The sequence below is a fragment of the Melanotaenia boesemani genome, chromosome 16 (assembly GCF_017639745.1).
Source record: "Melanotaenia boesemani isolate fMelBoe1 chromosome 16, fMelBoe1.pri, whole genome shotgun sequence".
NCBI lineage: Eukaryota > Metazoa > Chordata > Actinopteri > Atheriniformes > Melanotaeniidae > Melanotaenia > Melanotaenia boesemani.
Window position 1 is genome coordinate 574590 of NC_055697.1, and position 14724 is coordinate 589313.

Genomic DNA, 14724 nt, shown 5'->3' on the forward strand with positions numbered 1-14724 from the left:
ATGTGGATTGTGGACCATCCAAGCGTCTTGCCTCACTCAGCGTTGCTCTTCAGGACACTGCTCCGTGGGATCCATCCACCTGCCCACGGCCCTCTTTCTGTTCAACTCCCAGGCCAGGGTTGATATCAGATGAAGAGGTATTTGTCCGCGGGCCAACGAGGATATCAGAAAATACGTCCCGATCGCTGCCCCTGAGCCTGTCGAACAGATACGCGGCCCTGGCTATCGACTCCCCGGCGCCCCTTCGTACTAGCAGAACGGCACAGGTCCCTCCAGACCTGGAGTCCTCTCTTGACTTCCCTGCGCTCCGGAGGAGTACCCCAGATTGTGCTGCTTTGCTGTGTGATGGTCCGGCTGATGCTGCTCCCGTTCTGGTGGAGCCCGAGACTCGTCCATCTCCTGGCCCAGTGTCCGAACACCACTGGATCCCTCAGCGCTCCACATCCCGGCCTATGACTTCGGCCTCCCGCCGATGTAGGCTCCTCAAAGAGGCTGTGCTCCGGCGCTCCGGGGGTGTTTTTCCTTCTTCCACACCACCTCTGGCAACGCAATGCGCGGGGCTCGAGTCTGTTGTCCCACAGCCTGTCTCCGACATGAGAAAATACAATCCAGTTGAAATCTCTTCACAACCCCAGGACATCCTACATTCATCCCCACCAAGGCCACTCTTCTCTCCTACTACGGTGATAGTTGGAGATTCAATCATAAAACACATCAGATTTTTCAATGCAGTTACACACTGTTTTCCTGGTGCTTCAGTCTCCGATATTTTAAGTAAACTCCCGGTCATCCTGCAGTCAGCTCCTGTCACAGTCCACAGGCTCATAATTCACGTGGGGACTAATGATACAGCACACGAGCATTCGGAAATCACTAAAAAACACTTCATTGAGCTTCTCACTTTCCTCGACTCTGTAAGACTGAGTGTCTTCATTTCAGGCCCCATTCCCACGTTGTCCCGCGGCGCTGGCCGGTTCAGCAGAATACTTGGACTTAATACTTGGCTCCACTCAATCTTCAGTTCCCATAATGTTAGTTTTATTGACAATTTTAATTTATTTTTTGTGTTTTCTGTTTTGTGGAGATGGCCTTCATCCGAACAGGTCGGGTTGCCGCATACTTGCGGCTAATATGCAACACGCGGTGCAAACTTGCACACGTGCATGACTGTTTACATTTACATCAAACACCCCCACTGTGACCTCTGCCTCTTCTTCTCCGATGACTGCACATTCCACCGCCGCTGAGGTCGCCTCCTGCTGGCCACTGCAGGTATTTCCCATTGGAACAGTTGTACGGGAGAGAATCCATGGTGCCATTGGGTCAAAATCAAAATCATTTGTTCCTTTTTGCCTTAGAAAAAACCTAATTCAGGTTAAAATTACTACTCCTTTTCTTACCCCACGCACAACTAATTTTTGTCTTCTTAATGTGAGGTCCCTAACAAACAAGTCCTTTCTCTGCCAAGAGTTCATCATGTCAAATAATATTGATTTTTTATTTTTTTACTGAGTCGTGGCTTACACCTGGCTGTACTATCCCCTTAACTGAAGCCTGTCCACCTGAGTACTCTAGCTTTAATCACCCAAGATTGTCTGGTCGTGGAGGTGGAATTGCGGTGATCTATAAATCTGATTACAAATGCTCCGCCCTCCCTAATGATACGTTTTCTTCATTTGAATCCCTGGTCTTTCTTCTCTGTGGCCCACCACCAACATTCTGTGCAGTTATCTATAGGCCACCTAAAGCCACCAATGAATTCATTGAAGAATTCTCAGATTTTCTTGTGTGCACTATTGCCAAATATGATAGGGTGATCATTGTTGGTGATTTTAACATACATGTGTGTTGTCCCAGTTCTTCTAGTTTTACCACTGATTTTATTAGTCTTATAGATTCTTTTAACTTAGTCCAACATGTAAAAAATCCAACCCATAACAGAGGACATACTCTTGACCTTGTCCTCTCCCTCGGAGTTGACATTGATAATGTAAACCTCTTGGATTTCTGTGTTTCTGACCATAAGGGTGTCTCATTCAAAACTAACTTGCATTCCGCCATACAAAAGCTTACATCAAGCAGCCGTACTCGCAGTTTCAAACCCAACTCAACAAACAGTTTTAGCACCATGTTTCTGGCTGCACCGATTAGCAATTTGCAAACAAATGTGTCATCAGTAATTGAACTCCTGGACAATGCCAGGAAATTCTAGATATTATTGCCCCGTATAAAACAAAACCTATCAAAAGGAATTTCCTACCCTGGCTTAATCATCATACGAGGCAGTTAAAACAGCAATGCAGAAAAGCAGAACGCAAATGGAAAAAAGATAAACTTGTGGTATCTTTAGAAAACCTTAGACACCATATGCTTGCCTACCAACTGGCAGTGGAAGAAGCACGCAAATTGTATTTCTCAGAGTTAATCTCAAACAGCAACAACTCTAGAATATTATTTAAAACAATAAACTTAGTTACTTGCCCTCCTACCCCTCCTATCGATGCTTCTGCTGCAAAATGTGAGCAGTTTCTCATTCATTTTGTTAATAAAATTGCCAACATTAGGAATAACATTCCACCTGCCCCTGGCAACTTTGACGTCCTGAACCAACCTGGATCCTTACTGACACATTTTAAACAAATTTCTTTATCCAATTTAAAGGATCTTATTCAGCATGCAAATCCTACTACCTGCAAATTAGACATTCTGCCCACTAGATTTTTGAGGGACATCTTCGACACCGTGGGTCCCCACATCCTCTCTATTATTAACAGTTCATTGTCGTCTGGTTGTGTCCCCCCTGGTCTCAAGAGTGCTGTGGTTCGACCGATTCTAAAAAAACCCTCACTTAATCCTCTGGACCTGAACAATTTCAGACCTATATCAAATCTGCCTTTTTTATCCAAACTTTTAGAAAAGACTGTTGCCACCCAGCTGACTGAGCACATGAAAAATAACAATATGTTTGAAAAGTTTCAATCCGGCTTTCGCTCACACCACAGTACCAAAACTGCACTTATAAAAGTCACCAATGACCTGCTCTTAGCCGCTGATACTGGTCTATGTTCAATTTTAATTTTACTTGATTTAAGTTCAGCATTCGATACAGTTGACCACGCCACTCTGTTAAAGCGTCTCAGAAATTTTATTGGCATTACTGACTCTGCATTATCTTGGTTTTCCTCTTACCTTTCATCCCGGTCATTCTCTGTAGTACTTGGAGAGTTTTCATCTTCCTCGGCCCCCCTATCATACGGTGCTCCACAAGGTTCCATCCTTGGACCTATTTTATTTTCCATTTACATGCTTCCCATAGGTCAAATCATTCAAAACCACAATATAAATTTCCATCTATATGCAGACGACACACAACTATACGTCCCGCTGGCTATGAACGACCCTGAATCATTCACTACCATTTTTAACTGTCTTTCTGACATAAAGGTCTGGATGTCCCAAAATTTTTTAGAACTCAATGAATCAAAAACAGAAATAATTCTATTCGGTCCACCTCAAGTCACTCAAAATCTCTCTTCTCTTGATAGTTTATCCAATCTGGTAAAACCATCTGCCCGTAACCTGGGGGTTATTTTAGATTCACAATTTGATTTTAGCCCTCAGGTTACAAAGGTTGTCCAATCTTGTTTTTATCAGATTCGTAATATAGCCAAGATCAAACATTTTATTTCCCAGTCTGACCTGGAAAAGGTGATACACGCACTAATTTCCTCCCGGTTGGACTATTGTAATGCACTATACGCAGGTTTAGGTCTGAAGTTGCTCAGTCGTCTCCAGCTGGTCCAAAACTCTGCAGCAAGACTTTTAACAGGCACTAAAAACATGAACACATCACCCCTATCTTAGCTTCCCTACACTGGTTACCGGTCAACTTTAGAATTGATTTTAAAATCTTATTAATTACTTTTAAAGCCCTCCATGGTGTAGCCCCCACCTATATTTGTGACATGCTCTCCCCCTATGTCCCGGGTCGGTGCCTGCGCACCTCAGGTCAGAGCCTCCTGACTGTGCCCCCCTTCCGTCTCCTCACTAGAGGAGACCGGGCCTTCTCAGTCAGAGCTCCTAAACTTTGGAACTCTCTGCCTGAGGAGCTCAGGGCAGCCAACACTGTAAGCACTTTTAAAACTAAATTAAAAACTTACTTTTATAGAATGGCTTTCTTATTGTGATTTTGTTTTTATTAATTTTATTGTCTCTTTTGAATTCATGTTTTATTGTTTAACCTTTGTGTATGTGTTCTTAAATGCTGTGAAGCACTTTGTAACTTTGTTTCGAAAAGTGCTATACAAATAAAGTTATTATTATTATTATTATTATTATTATTATTATTATTATTATTATTATTCAGCTCTGGAAAACTAGGGTTTTTCAGCTCTGGTCGAAAGTCCCTCCCCTTCCGCTACTCGGCAAAATGGTCTATTTAATGGGCGTAGTGTTCATTGTTTCACACTAGATTTTTGGTCGATTTTAGGGCAGAGTTTTTCAGTGTGAACCCACTATGTACTTAAACATAGTGTTCGAAATGTGCGCTGACTTGGACACACCCAAAGAATGTGGAGGTAGCTATCTATATTTTAGGGCCTGACCGATATGGATTTTTTGAGGCCGATTCCGATATTTCACAGAAAAAAATTCCCATTACTAATTAATCGGACGATAAAAAAGAAAAAAAAAAAAAGAAGAAATTAACTTAATTTTTGGTTCATTAAAGCTTACACCTCCACTTTAAAACTGAAGAATTTCCAAAAACATGCAACAAAGCTTTAAATAACTGGAAAATTAAAATATATAACCTTAAAAAAAGTCAATCTATAAATGAACTGTATAAACGAATGATGAATGAATTAAATATATCTTGTTTTGTACTTCTTGCTGATGTAAATTAGAAGTAGGGTAAAGTACAGGTAGAAAAATAAATATAAGATGTTTGCCTTATATAACAAACATGAGTAAAGTTAAACATTATTTATGCAGCCTTCTGATGCCCTTCAATGTTAAATTACATTTTACATGCACATCCTGTTCTAGTGCTTCACACTTCAAAATAAGAGTTCCAGTAAGCCAAAACATTACAACGAGAAGTGCCTTAAGCTAATTTAGCACAACTTTAGCAACTTAGCGTCAATAAAAAGCTGACCGACACAAAAAAGCATGCGTAACTGGTCATTACACATGGCAAACTGAGTTAAACTGAAACTGGAGACATGCTGAGTCATTAATTTCACAACATTATTATAAATTTATCTGTTGGGAAGCTCCACTCGGCCCATTGCTGTAATGTAACCTGGCTAGCTACTAGCTAACCCTGCTGAAAACACGGGGATGACTGTGGGACTGAATGGAGTCAGAGCTCCATCTAGTGGACAATCTGCAAGGACATCATTCTGCAGACTCCAACACTTAACAGCATTTCCTGTTTTATAAGAAAGTATGACTAAATCAGGGTATAATCAGCAAAACAACGGCCAATATTGGCCATTTTGAAAAGGGTTAAAATCGACCGATTTAATCGACCTGCCGATTAATCAGTCGGGCCCTAATCTAGGTTAGTTTACGATCGTTAAGCGATAGAAGTAAATGCAAAACGTCCATTTTAAGCAGTAATTTGCCTCAGAAATGACAACAATGGCAAGGAGATGTGGAGATTGAACATTGTTAGTAGTATATTACATTGTTAGTAGTTAGTAGAACATAGTAGTATATTTCATTGTTAGTAGTCAGTGGAACATTGTTAGTAGTTAGTAGAACATTGTTAGTAGTTTGTAGAACACAGTTAGTAGTAGTAGGACATTGTTAGTAGTATATTACATTGTTAGTAGTTATAGCAGTTTGTAGAACATAGTAGTATATTACATTGTTAGTAGTATATTACATTGTTAGTAGTTAGTAGAACATTGTTAGTAGTATATTACATTATTAGTAGTTAGTAGTACATTGTTACTAGTATATTACATTGTTAGTAGTTAGTAGAACATAGTGGTATATTACATTGTTAGTAGTTAGTGGAACATTGTTAGTAGTTAGTAGAACATTGTTGGTAGTATATGACATTGTTGGTAGTTAGTAGAACATTACATTGTTAGTAGTTAGTAGAACATTGTTAGTAGTATATTACATTGTTAGTAGTTAGTGGAACATTGTTAGTAGTATATTATATTGTTAGTAGTTAGTATAACATTGTTAGTAGTATATGACATTGTTAGTAGTTAGTAGAACATTGTTAGTAGTATATGACATTGTTAGTAGTTAGTAGAACATTGTTAGTTGTATATTACATTGGTAGTAGTTAGTAGAACATTGTTAGTAGTTTGTAGAACATAGTTAGTAGTATATTACATTGTTAGTAGTTAGTAAAACATTGTTAGTAGTATATTACATTGTTAGTAGTTAGTGAAACATTTTTAGTAGTATATTACATTGTTAATAGTTAGTAGAACATTGTTAGTAGTATATTACATAGTTAGTAGTTAGTAGAACATTGTTAGTAGTTAGTAGAACATTATTAGTAGTTAGTAGAACATTGTTAGTAGTTAGTAGAACATTGTTAGTAGTATCTGACATTGGTAGTAGTTAGTAGAACATTGTTAGTAGTATATTACATTGGTAGTAGTTAGTAGAACATTGTTAGTAGTTTGTAGAACATAGTTAGTAGTATATTACATTGTTAGTAGTTAGTAGAACATTGTTAGTATATTACATTGTTGGCAGTTAGTAGAACATTGTTAGTAGTTAGTAGAACATTGTTAGTAGTTTGTAGAACATCGTTAGTAGTATATTACATTGTTAGTAGTTAATAGAACATTGTTAGTAGTATATTACATTGTTAGTAGTTAATAGAACATTGTTAGTAGTATATTACATTGTTAGTAGTTAGTAGAACATTTTTAGTAGTTAATAGAACATTGTTAGTAGTATATTACATTGTTAGTAGTTAGTAGAACATTGTTAGTAGTATATTACATTGTTAGTAGTTAATAGAACATTGTTAGTAGTATATTACATTGGTAGTAGTTAGTAGAACATTGTTAGTAGTATATTAAATTGTTAGTAGTTAATAGAACATTGTTGGTAGTATATAACATTGTTAGTAGTTAGTAGAACATTGTTAGTAGTATATTACATTGTTAGTAGTTAATAGAACATTGTTAGTAGTATATTACATTGGTAGTAGTTAGTAGAACATTGTTAATAGTATATTACATTGTTAGTAGTTAATAGAACATTGTTAGTAGTATATTACATTGTTAGTAGTTAGTAAAACATTGTTAGTAGTATATTACATTGTTAGTAGTTAGTAGAACATTGTTAGTAGTATATTACATTGTTAGTAGTTAATAGAACATTGTTAGTAGTATATTACATTGGTAGTAGTTAGTAGAACATTGTTAGTAGTATTTTACATTGTTAGTAGTTAATAGAACATTGTTAGTGGTATATTACATTGGTAGTAGTTAGTAAAACATTGTTAGTAGTATATTACATTGTTAGTAGTTAGTAGAACATTGTTAGTAGTATATTACATTGTTAATAGTTAGTAGAACATTATTAGTAGTTAGTAGAACATTGTTAGTAATTAGTAAAACATTGTTAGTAGTATATTACATTGTTAGTAGTTAGTAAAACATTGTTAGTAGTATATTACATAGTTAGTAGTTAGTAGAACATTGTTAGTAGTATATTACATTGTTAGTAGTTAGTAGAACATTATTAGTAGTTAGTAGAACATTGTTAGTAATTAGTAAAACATTGTTAGTAGTATGTTACATTGTTATTGGTTAGTAAAACATTGTTAGTAGTATATTACATAGTTAGAAGTTAGTAGAACATTTTTAGTAGTATATTACATAGTTAGTAGTTAGTAGAACATTGTTAGTAGTTAGTAGAACATTGTTAGTAGTTAGTAGAACATTGTTAGTAGTATATTACATTGTTAGTAGTTAGTAGAACATTGTTAGTAGTTTGTAGAACATCGTTAGTAGTATATTACATTGTTAGTAGTTAATAGAACATTGTTAGTAGTATATTACATTGTTAGTAGTTAGTAGAACATTTTTAGTAGTTAATAGAACATTGTTAGTAGTATATTACATTGTTAGTAGTTAGTAGAACATTGTTAGTAGTATATTACATTGTTAGTAGTTAATAGAACATTGATAGTAGTATATTACATTGGTAGTAGTTAGTAGAACATTGTTAGTAGTATATTACATTGTTAGTAGTTAGTAGAACATTGTTGGTAGTATATTACATTGTTAGTAGTTAGTAGAACATTGTTAGTAGTATATTACATTGTTAGTAGTAAATAGAACATTGTTAGTGGTAAATAATACATTGTTAGTAGTTAGTAAAACATTGTTAGTAGTATATTACATTGTTAGTAGTTAGTAGAACATTATTAGTAGTTAGTAGAACATTGTTAGTAATTAGTAAAACATTGTTAGTAGTTAGTAAAACATTGTTAGTAGTATATTACATTGGTAGTAGTTAGTAGAACATTGTTAGTAGTATTTTACATTGTTAGTAGTTAGTAGAACATTGTTAGTGGTATATTACATAGTTAGTAGTTAGTAGAACATTGTTAGTAGTTAGTAGAACATTATTTGTAGTTAGTAGACAGTGTTAACAGTGTTAAACTACCTTTAACAATCCATTTAAAACTCATACTTAAAACATAACTTTCCTATTTTATGCAAAAATAATTGCAGGCATTTTTATGTTTACATGCATTTATTTATATTAATATTTTTGCCAATTCAGATCAAATGTCCTTGTGATGGTAACCTAACGACAAACTGAACAGCATTTAATGTCACCAAATAAATACATTGGGTTACAAACTCCTGGAGCCGTGGTTCCCAACCTTTTTAACTTAGAACTCCATTTTGATATCACGAAACTCTGGTGACCCCAAATATTCAAAACACAATTTTACTTACCTTTATACCACATTTAGGCTATTTCATGTATGAAAATGTAGGTTAAAGTTATTTTGAATCAAGTGTGGTGTATTATTTTATCTAGATAATTTGTTTTAGTGCGTTTTAGTTTTTAGTTTGCATCCATGTATAGCTGTAGGTGTTTTGTGTTAACTATAGTTCACTTGCAGCTCCTAGATTAGCTCATACTTCTGTCTGCTTTCATTAAACTTGCAATCCAACTGAAAACATAGTTGCCCGACCAGTATAACGTATCTAAGTTAGCATAAATTCAACTTCACACACAATTCTACCAACAAGTGGCTGCTATGGCTACATGCTAAGAAGCTAGTAAGTTAGCCAGCCAAACACAATACATACAAGTGGCTGCAGCAGAGAGCAGTGTGCTGCTGCTAGGACCAAGCCTTTTGGGCGGGGGAGGGGTCTGTGCAGCTCAGACTCCACAATGAAATGTCATTCACATCAGTCTCCAAAGTGTCCTACCAGAAAAAGTCGCTAGATTTGTCGGTAATCGCTTTTTTTTTTAAAAAAAAAAAAAAGTCGCTAGAGGGGTCTGAAAACTCGACAAAGTCGCTAAGTTGGCAACACCGAGGGTGTGTGTCACTGTGTGTGTGGCGGAGGAACAAAGGATTTGACAAAATCATATCGTATAATATCATTTTCGTCTCACCTGTGTTCATGGACTTAAATGTCCATAGATTTTAGTTCAGTTTTTATTTAGTGAACTACATTTTCGTCTCGTCTTTATTATTCACGAACATGTGTTCTGTTTTAGTTCCAGTTATTGTTTATTAACGCTGTTTTAGTCTCGTCTAGTTTTCATCCAGTGAAAAATGTGCGTTGACGAAAATATTTCGTTTAGTTTTCGTTAATGAAATTAACACTAATGATAGCTCACTTTTAATTTTAAAAGTTGTTCTGGTTGGTAGTTATTATGGTATTCTGGCTTGAAATACTTGATCATCTCTTTAATATCCAACCATGGACAGGGTGGACAGCCTGATTGTCTGCCATCACATGTCATTTGTGTTTTCTCTTTAATTAAACTCACCTGCTTTACTTCTCCACCTGCCTTAATCAGCCAGTAGCATTTTCTTTTGGCCTCCAGAGGCAAGTGCAGTCTTCTTCTCATTACTGGGAGTCTCACAGAGAGGAAGAGAGAGCGGAAGCAGGTGACGTCCAGCAGAGTTGCCCCGAGGAAGCAGGTTGGCAACGGACTCTAGTTGGACCTAATACTTATTCCTCCTGGGTACTGGACTGGAAGACACTTTTTTGAATGAACTAATGAAACTATTTGGGGCAGATTGATTGACGTGCCGTTTTTTTTTTGTTTTTGTTTTTTTTTTTGTTATTTTACAGTTATGTATATATGAATAGTTTTCTTATGAATTGGTGTTGGGTTTACCTTTTTCATTTGCTAATTAGGGTGTTTGAATAAGCTGTTGCTTGCATCCTTTGTGAGGTATTGAGATTCAGGGAAAATATTTGTCAGGAGAAAGACCTGGCTGGCATCCCGGAAAAATAAATACATGAATTAAAGACTTAACATAACTGAGCTAAACCGTAACAAGGGGTTTCATGTCCTTCATTAACATGTTCAAGATTCCTTCTTTTAGGATATTTGCTTGCCAAGGTGTACAGTTTGTTAGCTTGGTATTAAAGGCTATGTTTAGACTGCAGGGCATGATGCTCAATTCAGATTATTTTGTGAAATCTGATCTTTTTTGAGAGTCCGTTGTCATTTCCAATTAAATGCAACTTGTATGTGATCTCCTGTATGAACCTTATGCGCACCACAAGTGTCCCACATGCGTAGAAGACACGACGACGTGACCGTGAACGTGCATGTAACGTCTTCGTGTTTACGGAGGTGAACATGGACGGTAACAGTGGAGTGTATGTTTCAATTTTAAAGTTATTGTCCAACCATAACCAGCACATTTTCAACGTTTTAGGGAGGAGATTATAAAAGAGGAGATCCAGATTTGTGGCCGTGGCATTTTGTGGAGCAGCAGCAGCAACGTCCGTACAGAGAAATGTGGACGAGGAGTCGCAGCCTGGAGTGGTGGAGAGTCATGTGATCCTTTACAGATAAGAGTTTATAATCAATGTCGTGTATGACGTGTAGGTCGGATTAATGCGACCTGGCCGCTCAGACTGTAGTCGCATGGCAAAGATCCCATACGTATGGGATGTAGGACCACGTATCCAAGTGGCCTGGGTTGTATTTGAAAAAATCGGATCTGTGTCGTTCAGACTGTTATGAAAAGATCAGATACAGGTCGCATAAGGGTAAAAAAAATCAGATTTGGGTCACTTCAGTCTGCAGTGTGAACGTAGCCAAAGTCGTCCATTGAAGAGGAGTGCATTCTGTTTTTTATAACACAATAAGATCTTTATAATTTTACTTTTAGCAACATGTCCTTTATGACTCACTGATCCCGGGCCTTTGCTGCTGGCTTAGGAAGGTTCTGGTAGAACATTTAGGCCTCCTGTGGGGTTGAGAAGAGGTGGATCTTGCTGCTGTGTAGGACCCTGAGTCTGCAGGAGTTGTGCTGGAATCCACGGAAGGCATCGATGTCGACAGTTTTATAACTGGGTGAAAGCTCAGTCAGATCTGGACCATTTCTGTGGATAGGTCTTGTGCAAATGTGATCTTGGCCCCGTCATGTGTACCTGCTGTAGTGTGAATGATTTGTGGGGACTTAGCCCCAGCCATTTCAGCTTTATTGTGCCAAAGAGTCAAGTCAAAGTCAGTGGTTGTTTCCCTTCTGCTCCTACTCATTTGCCAAAAATGCGCAAGTTCTTCTGTCTTCCCCGGTTCTTGAGGTCATCTGTTTTTGCCTCAAGAAGATCTGTTCATTTCATAGCAGAATCCAGGGTTGTGTCCATCGTTTCAAGTGCTTTTTCTGCTTTGTTGATGCAGGCTTTGGCTTCTTCGATGTGAGCGGCATGAGTCAACGTGTTGTTGTCGTAGCACTTGTCATTCCCATCAGCTGTACATCAATACTGTCCAACTTTGCTCCGAAGTCCAGTCATGTTAGCATTCTTGTTGCTCGATGGGCTCATCAGAGTTCTTTTAGTGCCCGTTATGCATCTGTGAGAGAATATTCCACACAGTTTCACAGTCGAGGCTTTTGACATATCAGTGTTGTGTGTTTCAATTTGTGTTAAACAGCGTATACAAGCGTTTATATGAAAAACAAGCACACGGTTTTAGGAGCCTCCTCAGTATGCTGGACTTTAGATAGTGAAGTTTAGTCAGTGTAGTTGAGTTAGTGTAGGAAGTGAAGCTGTGTTAGTTTACTTATTTCAGTGAAGTTACCCAAATAGGTGAAGTTTGAGTTAGTTAGCTACTGTAATTAGTTTAGATAGTGTAGTTAGTGAAGTCTAGTTAGTGTAATTACTTCAGTTTATTTTCCACTTTGCCTCAGACCATTTTCAATTTCACCATGTAACCTAACACACTAACTACAGACTAAACTTTACTATCTAAACTCCGCTAAACTAATGCAGCTTCAATAACTACACTAACTAAACCAAGTATACTACCTAAACTAATTACACAAACTGAACTTCACTAATTAAGCTAACTTTGGTAAACTAATTACATTAACTAAACTATGCTAACTACACAACACACTGGCTAAACTAACTCAACTTTGCTAACTAAGCTAACTACGTAACTGAAGTCCACTAACTAAACTTCAGTAACCAAACTTTAGCCATAACTAACTAAACTAATTACTTAACTGAAATTCTCTAAATAAACTACAGTAACTGAACTCCACTAACTAAATTTCACTTACCTACTTAAACTGGCTAAACTTCTCAAACTAAACTAAGCATGACTATAACTATACTAATTACACTAACTAAACTTAACTAAGTGAACGTCGCTAAACTAACTCGCAGACCTCCACCAAGCCTTTGTGATTGTTTTGGGCATTATTTATGTTTTAGCAGCAAAATGACCACTCCCCCCAACCCCCCCCCCCCCCCCCCCCCCCCCAAATGTCCTGCTGGGGCCTCTTGCCAGGTCATGTTTGCAGATGAGAACTGGTTCTCAAACATTTTTTACCTGGTTAAATAAATAAATAAAATAAAAGTGTAAGAGGACGGTAGAAGACATCAGTACCAGCAGCTCGGTACTGATCCTGGAACTGGTCAGCGTTAACTGTAACCGTTAGTCACTGTGGGGTGTGTGTCCGTGTGTGTCCAGGTGCTGTTTGCCTGTGCTGAGGCCCTCCATGCTCACGGCTACAGTAATGAGGCCTGCCGGCTAGCTGTGGATCTAGCCAGAGACCTGCTGGCCAACCCTCCGGACCTGAAGGTGGAGCAGCCTCAGACTAAGGTAGCTCCGGACCCACCAGTCTCCTAACTCTTCACACAGTAACATCTCAGGGTTTCTGCAACGTGTAAATGATCGTGGCGCACTGCTGTGGTAAAATAAAAGCTGCCATCCATTCAGGATGAAATTTTTTTTCAGATGTTATAAATGTAAATTCTAGTGTAAATGGATCCAGACGTGACAGTGTCCAAGTCTTTAAATGTTTCGTACTTGGTCAGCACTTTAATCAGTTGTTCATTAAATAAGTCTAATAAAAAGACTGGCAGCCAGTTTCATGAAAACCCTGGAGGAAGCCCGGCATTTCCTCTAAGACATGTAGGTTTTGGATCAGCTGTAAGAAGTGAACATATTTCATCTTTTGCTATGATTGTTTGATTCAGGGCAAGAAGAGCAAAGTGTCAACCAGCCGTCAGACTCAGGTCGCCACCAGCACGCTATCGAAAACTGCCTTTCTCCTCACCGTCCTCAGTGAGCGGCTGGAGCTTCACAACCTGGCATTCAGCACTGGAATGTTCTCCCTGGAACTCCAGAGACCACCGGCATCTACAAAAGCTCTGGAGGTCTGTCACTCCTCCCAGAATCACATATATTCTCTACAAATATCGATTAACACAAGTTTTAATGAGCTGCTGATGGTATCCAGTTAATGCTGCTTTTCCATGTAACCTGCTGATGTAGGGAGGCAACTGGAGGTAGTCATGTGGGAAAAAAGTCACATGTCAAGAATCCTCATCCACATATAAAACCATGTTGAGTGTGTGTGACAGAATGTGTGTGTCCGGATCATCAGGTGAAGCTGGCCTACCAGGAGTCGGAGGTGGTGGCTCTGTTGAAGAAGATTCCTCTGGGTCTGGTGGAGATGTCGGCCATCAGAGAGCGAGCTGAGCAGCTCAGAGATGGAAATCTGTGTGATTACAGACCTGTGTTGCCTCTCATGTTGGCCAGTTTCATCTTTGATGTCCTCTGTACTCCAGGTAAGCATCTGCAGTGTTTGGAGTTGACGATGGTTTAGAAGTTAATATGATGGAGATAATGCATGGGAATGTTGAGGATGAATGCAGAATTCACTGTTTTAGACATTTTTAACAATCTTTTTATGTGTGAAATGTGGGGTCTGAAAAGGTTTTATGCAGTGTGAAATGGGATTTTTGTGGATGGTGGCATCAACCGTTTGAAGACATTAGAATAAGGAACTAAAGAAGTAACAACGCTTTCTCCGTTCTCCATATTGTTTGTGCAGTTGTATCCCCTACAGGCTCCCGCCCACCCAGCCGCAACCGAAACAACGACATGCCCGGAGACGAGGAGCTGGGCTTTGAGGCTGCCGTTGCTGCACTTGGTAAAATTCTACTTGAGTTAGTTTGAATTAGACTCTTGTGCTGCTCTCAGTATCACCTGTTCAGTCCTGCATGTCTGTAC

At 38.2% G+C, this 14724-nt stretch overlaps 1 protein-coding gene across 1 annotated transcript in view; it reads left to right on the forward strand.

The window, feature by feature from the left end:
• The window catches only part of zswim8 (zinc finger, SWIM-type containing 8), an 87540-nt gene that overhangs the window by 50251 nt on the left and 22565 nt on the right, over positions 1 to 14724 (forward strand). Inside the window, 4 exon segments of the mRNA XM_042009651.1 lie at positions 13177 to 13308; positions 13686 to 13865; positions 14096 to 14279; positions 14546 to 14644. Of these exon segments, the coding sequence (XP_041865585.1) occupies positions 13177 to 13308; positions 13686 to 13865; positions 14096 to 14279; positions 14546 to 14644 (595 nt within the window).